At 40.3% G+C, this 21920-nt stretch overlaps 1 protein-coding gene across 2 annotated transcripts; it reads right to left on the bottom strand.

The window, feature by feature from the left end:
* Positions 1–239: 239 nt before the first annotated feature.
* Positions 240–21576, bottom strand: LOC148372809 (large proline-rich protein BAG6-like). 2 transcript variants are annotated; one of them, XM_088327386.1, is made up of 25 exons: positions 21455–21576; positions 19646–19733; positions 19450–19567; positions 19059–19270; positions 18905–18976; positions 16768–16890; positions 16477–16688; positions 16258–16390; positions 15663–15863; positions 15351–15570; positions 15115–15162; positions 14701–15047; positions 14550–14622; positions 12978–13285; positions 11347–11611; positions 11098–11267; positions 8892–8945; positions 8687–8795; positions 8359–8483; positions 8131–8265; positions 6576–6632; positions 6277–6486; positions 3476–3583; positions 3224–3370; positions 240–774 (listed from the first exon to the last, which is right to left on the bottom strand). In XM_088327386.1, exons 2-25 carry the CDS (start codon positions 19724–19726, stop codon positions 679–681), a joined length of 3624 nt encoding a protein of 1207 aa, XP_088183512.1. In that variant the 5' UTR covers positions 19727–19733; positions 21455–21576; the 3' UTR covers positions 240–678. The 2 variants fall into 2 exon arrangements, with proteins under 2 accessions (XP_088183512.1, XP_088183513.1); XM_088327387.1 differs by having other exon boundaries at positions 15489–15570.
* Positions 21577–21920: the final 344 nt, after the last annotated feature.

Genomic DNA, 21920 nt, shown 5'->3' with positions numbered 1-21920 from the left:
ATGTTTTTAAATCGTGACCCATCTATCGATACTAGACAAAAATTCAAGTCTCACTGTAAAATAAACACTGCAAGCTATGAAATCCCGCCCAAAATGCATTTTATGTAACCTGCCCTGTTGCGCTGTTCTGAGACAAAAACTGGGTGTGTGCACCTTGAACAAATACAAAGGTAAACAATACGAGAGATTATTGAAATAAATGTATCATTTAAATCAAAAGTGATAGAATAACTCCGAGGTTTGATAAACCAAGCTTGTTTTATTGAGCACTACTGTACATTCGACATGATGTTCATCCCATTAAATTGATACGCTTACTAGAAAGCACTGAACTGCAACAGTGCATCGCCTCCTAGTGGACAAGTTTCTACTGAATTTGCTTCATCCTTTAAAATCTCACAAAATTCATGTTTGGGCGGCGGCTCAGGTTAAAAATATTTGAAACAAAAACAAAAAAAAAGAGAGCGGACACACACGGAACGAATCGATTGACCTGGGTCGATTAATTTCGAACGAAGACCAGTAGGGGGGGCTAAGGAGACGCGGAACAATAATAAATAGGCACTATTAGCATCTGTAGTAAGCACTGGATTGTTCAAAGACAAAAATTGGGGTAAAGAGCAGAGGATGGGTGGGTGACGTATTTTGTTTGGGGCGCGGGTGATGACGGCAAGCAAACTACGAATCTGACAAGAAAGCTCGGTGTGCGTCCGGGAACTGCTGAGCGTTGAAGTCGGTGTCGTCCCGCACTCGCTTTTTAATGTCTGCCTTTACCTGTGCAGAGACAAAAAACATTGATCATCAGAAAACTTTAATTGCCTCTCATTGTTATGGAGACAAAAACGGCAACAGTCACAAATAATACATTCATCTGTCTTTGAATAAGTGTGTATAACGAGGTTAACGACGGGAAATGACAAATGATTGGAATATTCGATATGATTAGGATGGTCTTTCGGGAGTTACTTTAGCTAAAAAAATATGCAGGGGCCCCTCTACATATTAGTAGCTACACGAGATATGATGAGAATTTCGAGAAACGAGATATCTCATCTCGCTCCTCCACTGCCACGCTTACACCTCCGTTAGCCACTGCTGTCATGGTAAGCACTCATAATTAATTGTTTCATTAATACCTTATTTATCTTATTACTGATTTTTTTTATTTAATCAATATTTGAATATGTTTTTAGCCACCAAGAAGATGTGTTTTATAGCTCTTAATCGTTAACTTGGATAATTTTAGGACGCCGGGAATGGATTACCCTATTTTCCATACTATAAGGCGCACCGGGTTATAAAGCCCATGCCCCAAAAATATATTTTTTTATCCCTTTATTTTCCATACATACGGCGCACCGGACTATAAGGCGCTACAGTGGGAATGTCAACAAAACAGTCAGATAGTTCAGTCAAACGTATTAACCCCTTAACATTCAGACGGTTCGCAAAGGAGCAAATACGTGTCTCAAGCACGTACGGACACGGTGTCTGTACGATGTCACTCAAATGCTTCATTCCACATTTCATTAGAAAGGTTAAACCATTTCTTAATTTGTATTTTCTTTTTGGCTGCCAACTGTGTGGACAGCAAAGTAAGAATATCATTGTGCAGGGAAACGTGGTTCTATACTCGTGCACATGACAATAAACACTTTGAATATAATTTAAAAATAGACTGATCACAGAAACATCAAGATCAGTCCGAAACAAGATATCAGGCAAACAAAGCCGAGGTAGCTCACCAAAGTAGTCTTGCAGCCATCACATTCAATAATAATACGCAACCATGGTCCTCTTACATCTGTGAGTGTAGTAAATCCAACCGTGTAAAATATTTGCAGACTCCAAAACACGCAATAATGCCCACAAATAAAAGAAAAAAGTCCGCCGAGAAGCATCTGGAATCGATGGACGTTGCTTGTTGCTAGCCGTCTGTTTAGCCCCATAATCCCGGTTTACAAATCCAGACGAGTAAAAAAATGTTTTCTCCATGGCGTAGAGCAACCTAACTTGTGATTCACATCTTTTTCGGCCAATTGTAGGCTTTGTTTTGCCCCGCTTTAGCCTATGCAAGCCTGTAAATGCTGAAAAGGACCCGCCTCCCTTACCTCCGAATACCTTTGGCTAATAGTGACAGATTCAAATGATGATTAACACATTGGAAATGAAACGCTGGTATATATATCCCAGCATACACCGCAGACTACTTCGCCTATGGTGGAAAATCTAGTCGGTGGCTGCTTGCATTAGTTGCGAGACCTTGCAACTCAATATTGATCCATATATAGGGCGCACTGTATTATAAGGCGCATGGTTAGCTTTTGAAAAAAATAAAGGCTTTTAGGTGCACCTTAAAGTGGTGAAAATACAGTAACTGTTTTTCACTTATTTCTAATGAGGGAAACCAGTTCGAGATACCGTATGAGAAATTCTAGCACAAGTTTGATGCAGGAACTAAATGATCTCCTCCACTTTATAATAATTCTGGGATTTTTTTGCCATTAGCTAGATACTAAAGTTGCTATATTTACTGATGTGTTAGCAGTGCTGGCGCTGCAAACGTTTAGCCTCTTGCACCTTCTTAGCATCACTAGTTGGTAATGCTAGCAGCAACAAAGCTAACCACGTTAGCATTAGTAGCACGCACTACTTCCGCTTTTGGTTTTATTGTGCAGCAAAAAAATGATATAATTAAGTGAGGGTTGCATTATCACACACCACTAATTAAATTGTCTTATAAGGGGCATTGTATATAATTTACCGCCTCCTAGTGCCAAAAATAAAAATCTAATAAAAAAAAATCTTCATTTAAGTAATAAGCAGAACTACTAAAAATGTAAGTTGCATTTCTTTAAATACTCGTAAGTTGCAAAATGTGTATTTATTTGACATAACATGAAGCCCAGCTGCTACAGGTACCCTCAATAACAAAAAAAAACCCTTGTGAAAGGCTAGGCAAAATAATGAAAAAACAAATGGGAATGTTTGGTTACTTTGAGCCTCTTTGACCGTAGTTTGTAATCTTCCCTGTGATTTGTAGCACTCGTTTTCAGTTGAAGTACACAATACAGCGACGTACTGGTCAAATATTAAGTGTGAAAGATGGGTAAACCGTTGTTTTTTTCATTGCCGAGACGCTTACTACATCGTTGTTTAAAGCCATTTCTAGTTGGCTATTTTGTGACCGTTTACGGATTTTCGTGTGTGCTCAAGAAACAACCTGCTCTGAGTAGGCTTCCCTCAACTCGGGTGCGTCGAGTTCTTCCTGCAGACGCCCACCAGAAGTGATGGGTTTGACGCCAGCCGTCCTGGCTGCCTGGCTCACGGCGTCGGAGAGTGACACCAGGCTTGAACTGCCCATTCCCGTCTGAGAAAGACACACACGAGTGCAGTCAAGAGGGAGTTTGTAAGAAATAGGTCATGACGTCATAAATAGGAATGAACATTTCAGGAACCGGCATCGTTTCCTCACCTTCCTACGTTTGGCTGGCATGCCGTGCAAGTAGGCGTCGGATAGCGGCGGCTGTGCCTTCATCTTCCTCTGAGTCATCATGTCACAGCGGATGATGGGCACCCACTCCTGAAATAACAAAAATCAGCATCAATCCGGGCTATTCTTGCTCTAGACTTGAGTTAGGATTTTGATGAAGAACCAGTCAGTAAGCCCTCCAGTTTGTAAAGAACCCATGACTGTTTTGAGTGGGCTACTTATGCTAGGCTAGTAAGAACTTCCAACCCTGACAAAAAAGTCCTGTTTGGCGCAAGGGCAACGGTTCGTTAAAAGATTGACAATAGAAATAGTCGACAATACAGATGCTCCCCTACTTACGAACATTCGAGTTACAAACAACGGTACATACGAACATTTTTTTCGGGATGTCGAAAATAATCCGGACATTGCTGTAAATTTGATTTTGTATTGTGTGCACCTTTTACGAGTACAGGACAGGGCTGTAGTGCTTCTTTACTCCACGTGGCGCTGTGAGAGGTCCCCCAGCATCCACCCCGAAGAAAAAATCCGGCTTCTACTTCCTGGTTTGTGTGTATCCACACTGCACTGTATCTTTAGCACGCTAAGAACTTTGACGTTTTTTTTAAATTAAATATCTCATGCATCCATTCAATATGGTTGGTGTAATGTGTAAAGAACAGGCAAGCCGTATCTTTTGAAATGAAAGTGGAATAAGAAAGCTGATGCGGTTGAGAAAATGGTTGGAACGATTTTTTTTCCGGCCCCTTTTTACCACGAAGGAGGACCTCTTGAAGCGCATCTTCCAAAAGTAAGTTAAAACTCACTTTATTTATCTTTATAGAGCATATTATTTCATGAAATGTTAAGTTTCTAGTAGAAAACAATTACAGTTCCTTTTACAAATCTTAAACATACATTCCAAACAAAACATAGTACTGAAGCAACTAACGAACAAATTCAACTTACGAATGATCATCCGGAACCTATCTAGTTCGTAAGAGCGCAGCGTCTGTAAATTCTATTCGACCATTGTCGTCAGACAGGATTTTCCAAAGTGAGGCATATATGTCTCTACTTAATATGATTTCTTCTGAAAGTAGTGTCTCGGTCTGGAACGGTAATGTACAGAAATGACAGCGTCGTCATTATGTAAGCGTAGGACTATAAGCCGCAACTGATCAGGATTTTTCTCTGATAAGTAATTTTGAATCCCAGGAGCTTAAGCATTCCAATTTGTGGCATGACATATTTCAGTGACTGGTGTTATCGTACGGACAGGTATTTGTTCAACTAAAGTTCGGCGACCCACCAGCGGGTTTTAATGTGGGCACATGTGGCCTACAGTCAGGTGCGGCTTGTGTATGTAGAAAATGTTTTTTCCTTTAAAATGCACTGGGTGCGGCTTATACTCCGGTGCGCTCTATAGACTGAATTTTACGGTAAATAGAAAGCAAGTAAGAAAGTTGAATGAAACGAGTCTGACTTGCCTCAGTAAGATACGAGAAACATTCAAGCCAATACGTTTCGGTGACATGCATTGTACATTTTATACGTGTATCATCTGCTCTAAAAGAGAGATTGAGCATTACGCTAGACTGTGCCTGACAAATGTATTTGATATTAAATGCACGCAGTCCAAAAAACAAACATATGTTTTTACAACTGTTCGATTCCAAACTGTTAAGAACTTTTGTTAGACTATGTAGTTGACCACTGAATCTACTTAGCAAAATGCACAAAATGTTTAAAGTTGCTATTGAGCCTGTTCTTGTTTTACAGGGATGGAAAATGTTGTCTTTTTAAAACATTTGTTATCTATTTGCCTTTCCCTCGAAAATGAAGATCTTTACTTTAGGAATTATGTCTCTACTGACATAGCACTGAGTCCGATTGGTTTTAGCATTTTTATGTAATTTTTGGAGGAATCAACAGCATGTTCAAAAAAAAAGATTTTTCACTGTACCAATTTTTTTTGTCTTCATTAACATTTGTCTCGTAATTAAGTCAACCTTTAGCTACATTTAAGAAAAAAGGAATACTATTCTGATTGTACGACTAAACGTTTCAATAGTCGGTGACTAGTTGACTATTAAAATGGCCGTTAGTTGCGGCCCTATTCGGCACAAAGATCTGATAAGCTGCACCAAGGCAAAAATGGATCAAAGGTTTAATCTAGAATTTTGGTCCCGGTCGGGCCTAAAATGTCACTCACGCATTAGGTTCGGTCTTGGCTTCTTCTTTGCTGACTTTTCAAAAAAGAAATATATGTGTGGATACTATATATTAAATGAAAACAATAATCAAAAATGACATTTGACGGGCCTACATTGCTTTTCTTAGTCCCTCTGCCTCCCTCTCTTTTTCAGTGCCACGCTAGATTTTTAAGGACATACAGTTGCTGTCAAAATGAAGGAAAGCTTTAAAATTTTCCTGTCAACTTTTTAAAAAAGCCGTCAATGATGGAAAATTGTTGGTTAATGTAACCTAACCTGGCCAGACACTGAAACATAAAAGATGAAAATGTTTATCCAGCCTTGTATAACTTAAATTTCGTTTCTAGAGACAGGCTTTATTTTGTTATCACATATCTCCTCTCCTCCTCCCGAGTCCTCAAATAAAATAGAAATGGAGGCTTTACCTCTGGCTCTGTCCTGCAAATCAAGTTCATTGGATGGGACCAAATTACTTTTAAAGTGGATCTATGGCAAGTATTTTTTTTACACAACAACTACTGATTAACTTAAACTGACAAAACTCTCTACTAATCCACACAACTCTTAACAAGAAGCACAAATTCTCACAGGTGGAACGGTGGCCGCCCAGGATTCTGACTCCCCGGCCGAAACCTCGCTGGTGCCCTCGGCACCTGCTGCTGCCTTGTCGCCGCCCAGTGGCGCGGCGCCGCCTGCAGCCCCCAAATCGGCGGGTGGCGCTCTTGTTTCCCGTGACGATGACACCGACATGGCCTCTTCTGCTGTTGTAGCAGCGGCTGGCGAGTGGGTGTCGCTCATCTTCATGCAGGCAAAGTCAAGAAAGGGGTTAAATTTTAAACATGTGTCACGAATCCATGAAAAGCAAGAGAAGCAGCATTTTTGTTTACCGTCGCGCTTTGTGCATGTTCTGGTTCCTGTGTGTCGGTTGGAGCGATCTGATCCCTCTGTGAAAAGAGAAATGTTATACATTATTTATACACGTTTAACATGGCCACTGTAACAGGATATATTCGAAAGAGCTTCCTCGGCCAAAGCCATGTGACCTGGTGGAGGTACTTAACGTTACTAATTGACAACTTTTCATTCCCCAAACTGCAGAAAAATATACAAACAAAGATCCTCTACGGCCTACATTAATAAAATTTAGCTGGTCCAAAACTCTGCTGCCTGTCTCATCACCAGAACTCCATCTCAACACCACATCACCTCAGTCCCTCAACAACTCCACTAGCTCCCAATCAACCAAAAAAATCACTTACAAAATCCTTCTGTAAACCTATAAGGACATCCATAACCTAGCCCCTCCCTACCTTTCCGACCTCCTATACATTGCCACCCAACCCGCGCTCTCAGATCTTCTTCTAGCTTCAAAACCTACATTGTCAGACTTGCCCACGCATCATAAATTACACGGTGCTCCTTTATTTTACTGTATGGGGCTTTCATCTTTTGTATTTATTGTCCTTTTTAGTTTTGGTTTTATTCTTTGTACAGCGACCTTTGGTGTCCACGGAGGCAATTTGAAAGAAAATATGATGGTCTGTAGTTTGCAATAGTCTTTGATCTGTGTAGCCCTTTGAGGGCTATACGAATAAACATGACTTGACTATCATCATCATTATTATTATTATACATTTATAATAATGTCGTTTGTAAAACCTTTTTAATGTAACTCAAATAAATTCAATTCTAAGTAGCAGGACTGAAAGGTTTTGTCCAGTTAGGCAAATTCCAGTGTTATTATCAAAAAAATCCACAAGATGGCAGAGTTGCACAGTTTTGGATTTGAGACCAACTCTAATTTTTGAGATAATATGGCTTTTGTTTATTTTTACTTAGTTTTAACTTCTAACATTTGCCTGTAATAACTTTTACTTTCTATTTCATATTTCTATGTTTTAGTAGTTTAGTTATTTCTTCTTGTTTCAGCTTCTCCCGTAGAGGCCTCTGCACTTGGTAGGGGGTGGTTAGCTATAGGAAAATCCTTCCTGTGGCATTTACTGCCATCACTGTCAGTGTGGTTCCTGTCCTCACATGATTAGTCTGTGCCTTGCCATTATATATATATATATATATATATATATATATATTTCTTTTTATTTATTTTAACCATTATGTGCGTCTTTCTATTTGGCGTTTCGGATCGTTGGGTAGGGAAAAAGGAGATTTTATCTTTTTTATTGCACATTGAATGTTTTGTACAGGACTTCGAGAGTTGTAATCGTTGCCTGAAAAGTGCTCCACGAATACATTTTGACTGATTGATAATAAGGGGTCTGAATCTCAGCTTGTCAGATTGATTATGACTAGACAGAAAAGTCATTGCAAGTGGGGGTAAGAAAAGCCTGGTGGGCTGCGATTCCTATTGAGTACGAAAGCAAAACCCTTTACGTAATCGGAGCCATCATCTAACAAAATTGAAAGACTTAAAATGACAATTACCTGCGTGTAAACAATGTAATTCTGGATCTGCTCCATGTTGATCGGAAGATGCTCCAGGATGTACTGCAGCCTCATGGTCATCATGCTGGTCATCCAGTTGAGCACGCTGGGGCTGACATCGCTTGACATTCTCCGCTGGAAACATACGCAAAGCAAAAATTGTACACCGCCAAAACGGATGTAATATGGCAAAGATTGAGGAAAAAAAGGTGGACATCATAGACATACGATGCGATGGTTGATGACTGCAGTCAGAGCACGTTGGTCTCCTCGAAGGCAGTGCATGTTGAGCGCGAGACACTCGAACAGAGCCCGATTGCATAACTGGAGCAAGCGAAGACCGTAAGAATCATCTGGGGGGACAGAAATGGAAAAAAAAAAAAAGGTTTTATACAATGGAGTACACACTGCTTTTCAAAGACCATTATTTGGATTGCATAACCCATTTAAAATAACTTGAGATAATCAATCTGACTTATGTCATAAAAAGCTGAATTTTACATTCACACATTTGGTGATTTATTACTAAATTTTCACAGACATGACCAGGTGATACCTGTAGAGCGAAGGATGTGTGTGGCGATTTGCGTCAGTTGCTGTCTAAAGAAGGACATGTTGGTCTGGGTGATGTCCACGCCTTCCAGCACAGTGACCGAGGATTCCCTCTGCATGCGGCCCACCACCAAAAATAATACATGAGTGCAGGAATGAACCAGAATCAAAGCTTTCAAATAAAAATATATTGAAAAACCTTAACTCACAAAGCTCTCATTGATATCTTCCTCCAGTTCTTGCACGATCTCGTCAGCTGCAGCCTATTAAATAATATTTGTAGTTAATAATCCAATTGCTGCTTTGTTTTCGAAGGAGACACTGTAATATTTGAGAACTCAACGTTGCTACCTTGTGTGGTGCAATCGAAAACGAGTGCTGCAAAGAACCAGGAAGAATACAAACTACAAAGACTTTAAGTGACAAGACCGTACCACTAATTAAATCATAATAATTTACGTTTCTAGTAGTAAACCTTGTAGGACGCCAACATATACAGTGGAACCTCGGTTCACGACCATAATCCGTTCCGGAACCCTGTTCGAAAACCGACTTGGTCGATCACGGAAAATCGTTTTTCCCATTAAAAGTAATGTAAAATCGTTTTAATCAGTTCCAACACCCTTGAATGTTTACCATGACCGTAAACATGAAGCTAACCCAGGCTAATCGTACGTTCACGTTAGTGTAATCTTTCGTACAGAAGATTACGCAAACATGAACGTGTAAAAATAAAAAAATCAGGTCGTTTACACGTCATTTAGCACCCGGGTCTCCACAACAAGTGGTGAGCGGTTAAAGGATAAAGAAAAGAATTATGAATAGGATTTCTTACCTTTGTGGTGCTCAGCAGAAGCCATGCTGTATGTATAGCAAGATCGGAAACTCGCACACCTTCTTCATATTTTGCTATTATTTCTTTCTTAAATGCAATAGTTGTACGCACTACTCTTTTTTTTTTCACCTGTAGCAACTTTGATGCTTGCACCGAACTTCTTCCGAGGCATAATTAGGGGTTAAAACACTCCGTTCAGCGATATTAAATACGAAAGCAAAAAGAAGTGCGCGCTCACGTGACAACAGTTCTTCAGGAGGGGTAGGGGCAATCTACACCCGTACGCCGCTCAGCATCGCCCCTAGCGTACCGGCGTTCAAACTCCGATTTTTTGAACGAAAAGCGAAGCAAGAATTTCTCGAAATTTTTGGTCGAACACCGATTTGTTCGAACTGAGAGGCGTTCGAAAACCGAGGTTCCACTGTATACCATTTATTTACTAAAGAGTCATCTCTTTTATAGTTTAAGATAACAACATTTTTACCAGAATTTTACACCAATTTTTTTCTTAACTTTAATTCATTCTTACAGTTACAATTTCTAAGAAGAAAATCTGGATACGTCCGTTTTATTCTATAGGCAATTTTTAAAGACAGCAAGTTCTTTTTTGAAAGGAACAGTGTGTATTGTTTGTCCACTGGACGTCACTTTATTGCGTGGTGATACCAAAAATGAGTGCTGAAAGCCTAAGTAAAAAAACAAACTACAGTGACTCAAAATGACAGAATTGCACAATTGTTTTACTCTCATTTTTTGTCCAAGTCTATTGCAAGGTTTTTGATTTTCGGGTAACTGTAGCAGATAATCATGTCAGCTCCAACTAGACGAGGCTCGTGTTGCGTAAAATATACACAAATTCCTCAAAGTGTATTTTTTAAAGCACATTTGTTGATAGTTCATGTGTTTTAGCTTATTATTTAAATTGATATTTTTTTTTTCAAAATAAATACATTTTTACCACTAGGAGGCTCTAAATAGCACACAATGTCCTTTAGTCAAGTCAAGTTTATTTGTATAGCCCTTAACCATCCCCTCATCTAAAACCTACATGAGGGCAAATAATACACATATTATAAACATAAAATATAGATTATTCATAAGCTATAGAGTAGATGTATGTTTAAGCTTGGATTTAAACATTTCCACTGAGGTTGCAGAACAAATCTCAGGGGAAAGAGCATTCCACTTTAAAGCCCTAGTGTGTAATATACGACCACTAGTTAGAAATGTTGTCTATAAACGGAAACCAGTGCCAGAGCAAGCACCAAGACGGCAGACAAACATGACACCGACCTATGGTATGGATTACACTATGAAAGAAAAAATACCAATTTATCAACCTATATATATTTTTTTTTATAAAAATCAACATTGGTATGACAGTTCATGTATTTTTTCCTTGTCATCAAATCAATATTTCCACTGTTTACCTGAATGAAAGTTTTTATGTACCACTAGGAGTGACTCAGTAAACATTACACAATACCCCTTTAAGATTGTCACAAATAGATGTGCATACGTGTCAAAAACATTTAAATGAAACGAAAAACAGATATGAGCTGAGAAAAAGCTGTACTCACTGCAATGTTTTCATCGGTGGGCTCCCGGCCTCTGAGAAAGTTCTGGCGGAAGAACTGGGCCAGTTGGGGTAGGTTGCGGCCCAGTGGTTGGTGATGCCCATGGAGCAGCATGACCAAGTCCGACATGGTGAAGGCTTGGCAAACCAACATCAGCAGCTCGCCAAAGAACCCTGACCGCAATTATTAAAAAACAATAATAATTTTTTTAAAAACGCATACATCTCAAAAATATTTCATTACGTCCCCTACCAGATGGTTCCTCGGGGCTGATGAAGATATTGGTGTTCTGCGAGAGCCTCTGCATGAACTGTGCGATGCTCTCCGTGTCATTCTGAGCCTGACCCAGAGAACCCATCATGCTGGTCAGGACTCCACGGACGATGCCGATAAACGGCTCAGGATTCATGGCGTCTGCGGCAGGTGCCGGGTTTTCAGCGGGATTGGAGGTCGCATCAGGGACACCAGTGGCGTTGGCAGGTGGCGGAGGTGGTGGTGGCGGCTGAGCAAAGATGGGCTGTGTACAAATGGGCACCAACAGATTTTGGAAAAACACTCGCATATATTGGCCTAAAATAGGACTGGACAACAAATTATCGTATATATTTGCAAATAAGACAAATTTTGAGTATTAAATACAATACTGTAATCAGGGGCTTGGCTTATATTCGCATAAAACAAAATGAACACGAAGGTGCATACGAAAGCCATAGCCACCCAAGCCATCAGATAGCCCATGGCAGTGGACTGTCATGCATACTCTCTGATCTTTTCTTCCTTTTCGGTCATACCCGGGAGGGACCACATCTCGTTTTATTGTGATTTAATGCGTCTAAGTGCCTTTTTATTTTTCCCATAAAAATGGGCCTCAAGAAAGTGAGTGATACAGGAATGGAAACGTGAAAAACCCGACAGCCATCAAGTCGAAAAAGGAACCAGTAGTGAAATTTGGACATGGTGTACAAGTGTCTGCCATCAAAGCACTACTTAATGGTACTATGAACTGTTTTTATTTGTATTACCAGTAATCTTTATTATGTACACATTTAAATAGTAATCTTTGTTTCGGCACATGGTCCAATAATATTTTGGGTACGTATTTCTTTTAGTATGTGGCTTTTTCAAAGCAGATTTGGGAGGTCTGCTTGAATGCAATGTAGTCTTATATGCAAGTGTATACAGTACTCATTTTGCAAATCTAGAGTTTAAAAATTTGCAAAAAAAACGTGACGTTCATATAAGTTTTTTTTTAATGTTAACGTCTTGAAGCGGGTGCTGATTATTGAACAATTGTTACTAACTAGTCAAATGGGTTGGTTCACAAACTATGAATAGCTTTTTGCCTGAGCTACGAGTAATAAGTCCGATTTTTTTCCATTTGAGGTTTGTATGTTTTAAATCAATATATCTGAAAAGTGTTTACCGGACCATTAATCACACCTTAAAATAAGGCGCAGCTTCCAAAATATTCCTTAACATTTTTTATAATATAAGGAGCACCAGACTATGAGGTGCATGAAAGTAAATACTACATTAAAAAACAGGGTTAGTATAAAGAAAAGTCAGAAAAATGAAACTTATTTCATAGAACAAATATTAGAAAGTCTGGTTTCCCAAATAAAATGAACGGATTTTTTTCATAGATGAATACCGAAAATACAAGCATTCAATTGATATTACGCATTTTCCATTTTTATTTACAGCATTTCCGAACTATAAGGCACATCGCGTTACAAAGCACACCTTCAAATATCTTGGTTTGGTTTAAAATCGATTAAAAATCAGAATCTTCCTGACAGTGAAAATATGCTGTTACTCTTTAGGCCGTATCGCTCAGTTCATGTCCTAGAAAAACAGCAAAAAGCCAAAAAAGAGGCACGCACCTGCTGCATCAAGTCAGCCACTCCTCGCATGAAATTGGGGATATTAGAGGTGGTGACCGTGATAGAGGGTGCCCCCGCCTGTCCAGTGGCGCCAAGTATCGAACCCAACATTTGGCTTAGGTCTGGCATCTCGGGCGGTTGGGCCTGCTCGCCGCTATTGCTTTCAGCCTGGTTGGGCAGCGTACCAGTGTTTACGTCGCCGCTCGAGGTGGAAAAGGAGGAAGACGAAGAAGTGGACGATGTTTGGGAGGATGAGGAAGGTGAGGGGGAAGTTGAGGGGGATGAGGCGGCATTTGCTGTCTGACCAGCTAAAAAAAATTAAAATAAAATTAATCTAGGTGACAGAAAACTTATCGGGCTACAAAAACAACTCTCTAATGATATTGAAAAAATATCATTAAAGAGTAAAGAGTTTAACACAACAGTTTATACAGTGTTCTCTAATGTTCTTTCGATGGGATATTTTACCGTGTTGGCTCCCGATCCGATGATTACTCTGTTGGGGACTTATTTGATATAAATAAGTGATATTTTATTTAAATATTGACTCCAGCCCAAAGGAATCTAGGAATATTACGTAGATTAAAGTATTCTTAGACGTATCACTTGGGTAGCAACAAAAGTCATGTGACGAGGGTAGTGGTACCTTAAGTCCAAAAATTCCACTATGTGTACAAAAACTTTTTTTAAGCTAAATGGGGTTTATTGTCCCTCCAAAAATAACTTTGCTTCTGTATTCCATTCGATTTGTTACCTCTTTGAGAAAACACAAATTGTAAAGGTCGATAAATAGTTTGCTCATGAAATAACTCTCGTACAATAATAGCGACTGGCTGGGATGATAAGTAATCTTGGACAAAAATCAGGTTGGCCAGGTGACAGAAGCCAAAACGTGTGTTGATTCATCAAAAACACGTAAAACAAGATCATCATCATATTGTGGGTAATAATCATTTTTTTCCCCTATAGTCGTATAAAAAATAAAATAAAATAAGACAATCAGAAGCAGATACAATTACTTAATGTTGAATCGGAATGTCCCTAACTTTAAAGAAAGCAGTGTGAGTAATGAAAAAAAAAACGAGAACTTCTTTACAAGTAGAAAAAAACATTTTTTAACATTAGCCATCTAAAAGGGGTTTTGATTAGAGGCAAGATCTTAAGCTGGAAATTCGGGTCGGCCTAAAATGTAAATCATTTCATTTGGGTTCGGGCTGGGCGTCCTCTCTCTCTGACTTTTCCTTTTAATTCTCCACCCGTCATTGTTCTTTGTTTCTTTTTCTTCGTCTGTTGCGGTGTATGGTCCAAGGTTTAGCGATGGAGGATTCACTGCACGTGAATAAGGGCAATTGTGGGCGCACTCGAGTTTTCACAAATAAAATTAGAAATTTCGGTTTTGTTTCTTGTGATTAAGGATGACACAAATAACATGACATGAGGGTTCTGTCCCTCAAATCAAGTTAATTGGTTGGGCTGGGTTGGGCTTTAATACCCCCGGGCCTTAGTCAGGCTGGATTTAATCAGGCCCGATCTTACCTCTAGTTTCAGTGATTCAAAAACTTGTTAACTTACCCATTTGTCCGGGCATCAGAAGTTGACCAACCACTGCACTAATCATTTGGTTGACAGCGGCAGTATTGAAAGGCTGTGAAAAAAACAATTAAATTAGTAGATGTAACATAATAACAAATAGTAAAATTGATAACTAAAAAAGCTCACCCACCTGCCCTGGTATTTGGCCTGGCACGGCTGCCCTAACGTTTATGGTGGTTCCCCGATTGCCGAACGCCGGCAGAGGGATATTGGGAGTGAATGTCGGTCGTGTGAACACAACTCTGGCCTGGGGTTGAGGACCAGCTTGAGGGGGTGGTGGCGGAGCAGTGGGTGTGGTAGTTGGGGTATTGGGACCCGTGGTTGTGGCTGAGGAATTTGCCGTAGAGCTGTACCCTGGAGGGGTAGGCTGAGGCGGCACTGGCTGACCTGGAGCACCAGCGTTGCTGGTCGCCATAGCCGTCAAGTATTGAGTGATTTCTTGCAACAGGTTGCGAATTAAGTGTGGTGGAAGAACTCCTAAAAAAATAAATATCAGAGTGATCAGTGGGAAAAGGGTACTTGTGCAGGGGAAACATGTTTTTACCTGGTGCTCCTGGCAACTGATTACCAGCAGCTTGGTTTGGGCCTGTACCTGCACACATAGAGGGATCAAAATCAAAAAACCCATTGTCACACACTATTTGCACAAGTGAGACAAAATTAGTAGGATCATTTTTATGCGCGTGCAGGAGAGGGTGAGGAACATATTTATCTAACAAATCGCTACTCTGGCCAAAGGAAGAGAAACATTCAATCAGTGGCAGGTAGGGGACAACACACCGTCCGTGTTCATCTGCATCATAACCACCGGGCCTGCCTGGTGGCTGATCCTGATGACCCGGGGGCCGGCCTGGCCCTGTCCCTGTCCAGCCTGCTGATTGGACGGGGAAGTCAGTGGGGGAGAGGTCTGTCCCTGACCTGCCTGCTCCGATTGGGCTGCCGGCGGGGCTTGTCCTTCAGCGCCGTTGGCTCCGGCAGACATGGTGGCACCTAAGTTCATCTATTGTGGGAGACGCAAGCGTGAATTAGGATTGACAAAGAAAAATATTTTTAGTATTTATACACTGAATTGAAAATCGCTGGTGAACTTACTTGCACGGGAATGTGGTGGTGCACGGTGCCGGGCATATTTACAGGAACTCTGTAATGGGAAATTGGCCGCACCACATGGAGGTGGCGTGGAATGGGGCTAAGCAGATTCAGTCTCAGGTCGCTCAGGGCCACTAGAGCATTGCCCAGAAGACGCAGACACTCCCAAGAGAGGACAAGAGTCTGCTGGTCATTTTCTCTTTCCTTGGGACATGGGAAAATAATTATGAGTGGTTGAGTGATTGAACAAATCTATGTTTTAAAAGGGACAGGGTGTAATATTTTACCACCAGATGTCACTGTATTGTATCATGCAACCTAAAGCAAGTGCTACGGAGGGGGATTCACACAGAGGGACATTTTTGGGTATGACACGGCAAGGTTGAAAATATCACAGACCAATTCTTTTTTTGGATTATCTTATACCCAATTAGTTTTAAATATCCCTGGTTACAAAACCGAAACGCACATTAATGTTTCATATTTCGTCCACTCACAAACCAATATGACCTGAACCTTGTACAGTAGTAGTAGTCGATATTTTGACTATAGCATTAACAACCCCAATCACACTTGTGTGAGTTTGTTGGAAACCTACCGTGTTGTTGTTGTATTCTGCGGACGTGGCAGTCTCAAGAATACTATGAGATCTCTGGATAAAGGGATGCAGCCTCTCCTCCACCCGTCGCAGTTCTGACAACATCTCAGCCAGCTCGGTGGGACTCGGGTGGCTTGTGGGGGAAAAAAAACAATATTGAGACGGTCCATTCTAATGTAACTAATTAAAAGCGACAACGTAAGTGTGTGAGAATCTCACTTGGGTCCAGGTTGAGGTGTCGGCCCCTCCGGTGCCCCTGAGGTGGCAGACGATGGCGGCGGTGGTGGAGGCGTTTCTGGGGGAGGGGAGGTGTCCATGGGTTGAGCTGGAGGAGACGGGGTGGAGGTGGCTGATGAATACGAGGGAGGTGGTGGAGCAGCAGCAGATGGGGTTTCTGTTTGGGCATTGGCGGACGGGTCGGACGTCACACCCTGGAAAATACCAATAAAGCAATGAACAAAAGCCAAAGTTAACTCATAACAAAATAGAAAAGTGGACCAAGACTCTTACCTCCATCCTGTCGATAAGATCGTTCACATCCCTCAGCATGTTCTCAGCCAGAAGCAACCGCAGCCGAGGTTCACTTTGCACCTGCTGATCCATGTCAATGTGCACATTCACTGACCCATTGCTCTGAAACAAAAAAGTGGGATGAAAATCTGGGGTAGAGCAGAATACAACACAGATTTACCTGATTCATGATGGAATAAATAGGTCTTTTACAGAGGTGTGAGCATCAATTATATCAAGCTATGGAGGGAATGAGCGCACATGCACAGCATGGTAAAATCAAAAACAAAAAACAGTGTTTCCCATACTTAAACTTGTATAATTGAAAAATATAATCATATTTTTAATTAAACAGAGACCCCCTCGCTACATAGCGCTTTGGTTATTGCTGGTTCAGTCTTTCGTGGATTTTCAATTGAATTGTCTAGATTGCCTTTTGAAATCAACGTATCGTTTATTGTTGTCAGAGCTAGCACACAGTAAGTTCCGGCATGGGGCAGATGGTGTGTGCATGTAATGGGTGGGCGTGACTATTTGTGTAAGCGACTCCGATAGGCTGGTGTAAGCCGTCAGTCAGACAGCCGGAATGGTCATACAGTCTACGTCTCCGACTTAAAACAAGCCGGGAAGGGTCGCTAGCTTTAAGCCTTTCATTGAAAATAAATATATCAATTACATAGGAACCTAAGGAAAGGCAGAAGATTGCAACAAAATGGTGATCACCAGCGGATGCTTTGTGTAAATATTATCGGGTTCCAAAGTGACTCGGGAGGCGTCTGGTAGAAGGCAAGAGCGGTTCTGCAGGTCTGACCTACTGCTAACGGCTAGGCTAAGCACTCTAAAAAGCCACCTCTGCGGAAATTGTATTATGCCAACACCAGGTCCATCAGCCATGAAACGAATGACTTGTGAGCATTCGAAACGGTCTTATTTTAATCATCACGGAGCGCTGCATCCAAGGACACCCGATGCTAGCGCGCAGCTAGCCAGCCGCTCACCAAATTGCTCTCTAACACTGAAAGAAGCCCTCAGATTTCGTTTTTCTTTAGTATAATGACTAAGAGTTTAAGCGTTCCTATTGCCCCATGGTGGTCAGGGGGTTAATAATCCCGGACCACACAGTGTTTAAGTAAGTGGGGGCTGTTGACTCATACCGAAACATGTACTTTTGATGAGTCGTTTTAATTTTGTATAACAACAATAAAACTATTCATGAAACCGCTATTATGTGTTGTGTGTTATTTGTAGATCTATATCTTTATTTTTAATACAGGTGTATACTCTCAGTTGGTAACAGCGTCATCTTGAGGTAAGTTTAACCTTTTTTGGGGCTGTTATGAAGGTGAGACGCTACCTCGCGGTCTTTCACTATTTGCGTGTCAGTGAGCCCTTCCCCCTGCGATGACATTTGATTGTTGCGATGTTTGTCCCGCCCCATCTGCATTATGGCAGACTGCTGAGTAAAATGTGACGTTGGCGAGTGTCACGTTTTCCCCACGTTGAACATTTTTCAACTCTCGGAAAACAGAAGATTTAACGCAGAGTATTTTTGTGCAGAAAACCTTCCCAGTGACTCCTCGCACTGCCAACAATTTCAGGAGACTGTAAAAATGTTAGTTGCCATGCCAAGTGATATGATTGTTTGCAGGAATCACAAAAACCAGCAGCACTAACATTAAATACTGTAATTTAACAAATTACTGGTATGAGAATTACATTGAATTAAATTTAAAACTCATACTAGTGATATGGTCTGTTAACTCGCAAGATACCAAAAATAGTCCAGCATCGGCATCAGAACAACACTAGTTATGTTTAGCCTAACAATATCACGAGCAGATTTTTTTTGCATTTCATTTGTTATGTTTACCGTGTGACTAACTTGCTGTGTCATTGCCTTTCATAACTATGATTAGTAAATTTATGATTCTATAGTTTACGAATACACAAGTTCATCATAGATTATTTAGCTTCTTGAATATAATTTAAAAATGCACCAGATCGATTAATTTGATTTTACAACAAACACAATTTTCTTCAGGGGGAGAATGCCCCTGGAGCCCCCCTGGACTGTCCACCCACTTGGGTCTCACAAGATTCTATGGGAAACACTGAAAAACTGTGTGATCTAACTCACCCCAGTGCTGGTTGTCACTCTAGCATTTCTCACATTATCCCCCATGCCTGACACCATCTGTTGTACTGACATCTAAACACAGAAGAGGGAACAAATCCCTAAGGACAAAACGACAAAACAAAAAACAATGTAAAAAAATGTAAACAACTTTTACTTGTATTTGTTGTGGATCCATGATATTGACGGGGAGGTTGAAAGTGCCCAGCATGACATAGCTGTTGGCGTTGCGGTCATGTGGAGGTGCTTGAGACCCATCTTGTGATGATGAACCACCATCTTCAGCGGAGGTGCCACTCGAACCAGAGTTTGGCTGGGAGGGCGGAGGTGGTGCGCGCTCCACCAGGTGAATCACCTTACCGCCCACATCTAGGACAAAGGAGAAACGTTGGGGAGATGTATTTCTTTAAATTAATTATTGGCAGGCTCTGTTTAACACTGGATTGAGAAAAGCAGCTCACTACAAAACAGTTGTGATTAAATTATCTTATCTTTATCATTATCATAAGTATGTTTCCATTGCTTTTCTCTTCCGTGTAATTACTCACTGTAGTCTGTCAAGGTTCGTTCATCCTGCAAGACTCTACCCTGGTAGATGAGCCTCTGTTTGTCAATGGGGATCCCCACAGAAGATGCAATGTGCTCCTTGAAATCTTTTACTGTCAACTACAGGGTGAGGATATCAGATCAAGCCGTTCACAAAGCGTAAAAAACGTCTCAGAGTTACTGTATTTCCTCTTTTACCTGAGCGCCCACGGTGTAGGTTCGGCTCTGAGAGTCTAATGTTTTCACGGTCACTTCTATGTCCGTACCTTGTTCCTCCATGGTTGTCCTGCAAAAAATAATTTGCCTTATTTTTTTACTTGTATTGTAAATAACGCACATTTTTTACCTACAAAAAATACACAAGGTTTGACTGTATTTGAGCAAAGATTGCTCAGCCAAAGAAAAATTGCACGGTATTGGCTGCAACGGGAATTGAACCCTGATCCCGATTGTGAGAGCGTCAAATCAAAACTGCTAGACCAGTGTTTTCAACATTTTTTGAGCCAGGGCATGTTTTTTTTACATTGGAAAAATTTTGCGGCACACCACTACCCCAAAATGTTATAAAATGACACTGAACAGTATCCTTATTTACAATATAATTTATATTACCCCCAGTTTTTACAGCATGGACACTTGACAATGACATAAAATTTGCAGAAAAGGATTCATAAATGTTTTATAAAATTTTAAATTTTAAAAAGTGACATTGGATAATTTCTCACCGCACACCTGACGATCTCTCACGGCACACTAGTGTGTCGCGGCACAGTGTTTGAAAATCACTGTGCTAGACAGCTAGAGATGCATACAACATAAAAAAGGCATGTTAGAATCCATCTTTCGTCTCTGGTACTGTGAGTGATAATAATGTGATGATGAGATCAATTATAATGCTTTTTCCTATGTCATCTAAATTCCTAGTGGTCTAGTCATTACACAGTGGATTTAGGCTTATTATTGTTATTACTATTATTATTATTATTACTGAAGTTTTACTGGACCGGGACGCAAAAACATTGTCAGACAATAAACCGGTAAGTAGTACCACCATCCTACAGCCTCCACCTTTACAGAATAGTCCTGTAAATAATTACACTGGACTGGACCAATTGATGTAAAAATGATTTTTTTTTTAAATAGAATCATTCAAGCTTAAACCCAACATTAACTTATATCAAACATTTTCTTCTTATTAATTGTCAACAACTATTTAGCTACATTGCAAGAAATGTAAACAGAGTAAGACAAAATAATGAAATAGATAGATAGATTATCCATCCCCGTAGGGAAATTCACACTTCCACCAGTATCCATGTGTTGAAAAATAAAATAATAATAAAATAAATAGAATACAGAAATACCCAATATAACGTGTTGATATAGAGTATTTAAATAGTGCTACATAAAATAAGCACTATAATAAAAATAGGATAATATGCAAATGTGGGGGTGAGGTTTAATGTGGGCTTTTACTCCCCCGGGTGGAGTTAAAGAGCCTCATGGCATGAGGAAGAAATGATCTCCTCTGTCATAGGATACCAATGAGGGATTTTACATTAAAATAGTTACTGCATTTGTGTAATGAGCTTGGTGTTTCCTTATTTCGATTATTTTTCCAAAGATGGGATCGATAACATTAAATTAGACGTCACCAGAACTGAGCTAAGTATATTATCTAGCTTAATCACGCATATTTGAGATGGAGAGGGTTGCTACGTGAATCAGCGGTGTTGTTCAATTCTATACGTTGATGTTCTAGATTCATCAATTCACAACAATCACAGAAATAAAAGCAATATCACTCAAACGACGCTTGGCAAAAAATAAAGAGATCTCAACTGCCTCCTCTTCTTCATCTTGTGTGGCGTACAAGTTAGCAAAGAAGCTAATAAGAGCTAGCCCAAGCTAACGTTAGACAACAACCGGTATGTTTTTAAAGCTAAGCTACACATTTTGATAACAATGGCAGCGTCGTACGTTTAGTTATATAAAATATGGTGTTACCTGGATGGCGTGTAAGTGTTTTTCGCTTGTTTGTAAGACTCTTGTGTTGTTTTAATCACCAATTTCCAAACGCTTTCCGGCTAGCGACTGTAGCTCGTTATCGCTTGCCGGGGTATAGGAAGTGACGTAACACGGGGGAGAGGGAAATACAATTTACTTATCTAGAATTATTATAATTATTCTCATTGCTTTTTTTTTTCTTTTCGCGAGTTTTGAATGTGTCCTTGATTTTTTTTAGTTCATTTTGACTCCACTTCAACAAAAGCAACATGAGTTATGGACCTTTCTAATGTAGCGTTGAAGTCACTGGCATTTTAATCACAATCTCATTTTATTTTGAAAAACACTCTTAATGGACTCCAATAGGCACGCATACAGTTTAATTTTCCCCTTTTATGTTAACGTATTTATTTATTTAGTCGTATATTATGCAACGTGCGTCATAATTACGTCACCTTCACTTTTT

The sequence above is a fragment of the Urocampus carinirostris genome, chromosome 2 (genome assembly GCF_059441175.1).
Source record: "Urocampus carinirostris isolate Australia breed hairy pipefish chromosome 2, RoL_Ucar_1.0, whole genome shotgun sequence".
NCBI lineage: Eukaryota > Metazoa > Chordata > Actinopteri > Syngnathiformes > Syngnathidae > Urocampus > Urocampus carinirostris.
Note: the sequence above shows the minus strand (reverse complement) of the source record. Positions and strands in the feature narration are given on the sequence as shown.

Bases quoted from the DNA above. Each gene is read 5' to 3' on its own strand.
- LOC148372809 (XM_088327386.1), bottom strand. From the start codon at position 19,726: ATGGAGGAACAAGGTACGGACATAGAAGTGACCGTGAAAACATTAGAC. The intron at 19,568-19,645 runs GTAAAAGAGGAA...CTCACCCTGTAG, and splicing joins CCTACACCGTGGGCGCTCAG to TTGACAGTAAAAGATTTCAA. The intron at 15,163-15,350 runs GTGTGTTGTCCC...CTATGTGTGCAG, and splicing joins GATGCAGATGAACACGGACG to GTACAGGCCCAAACCAAGCT.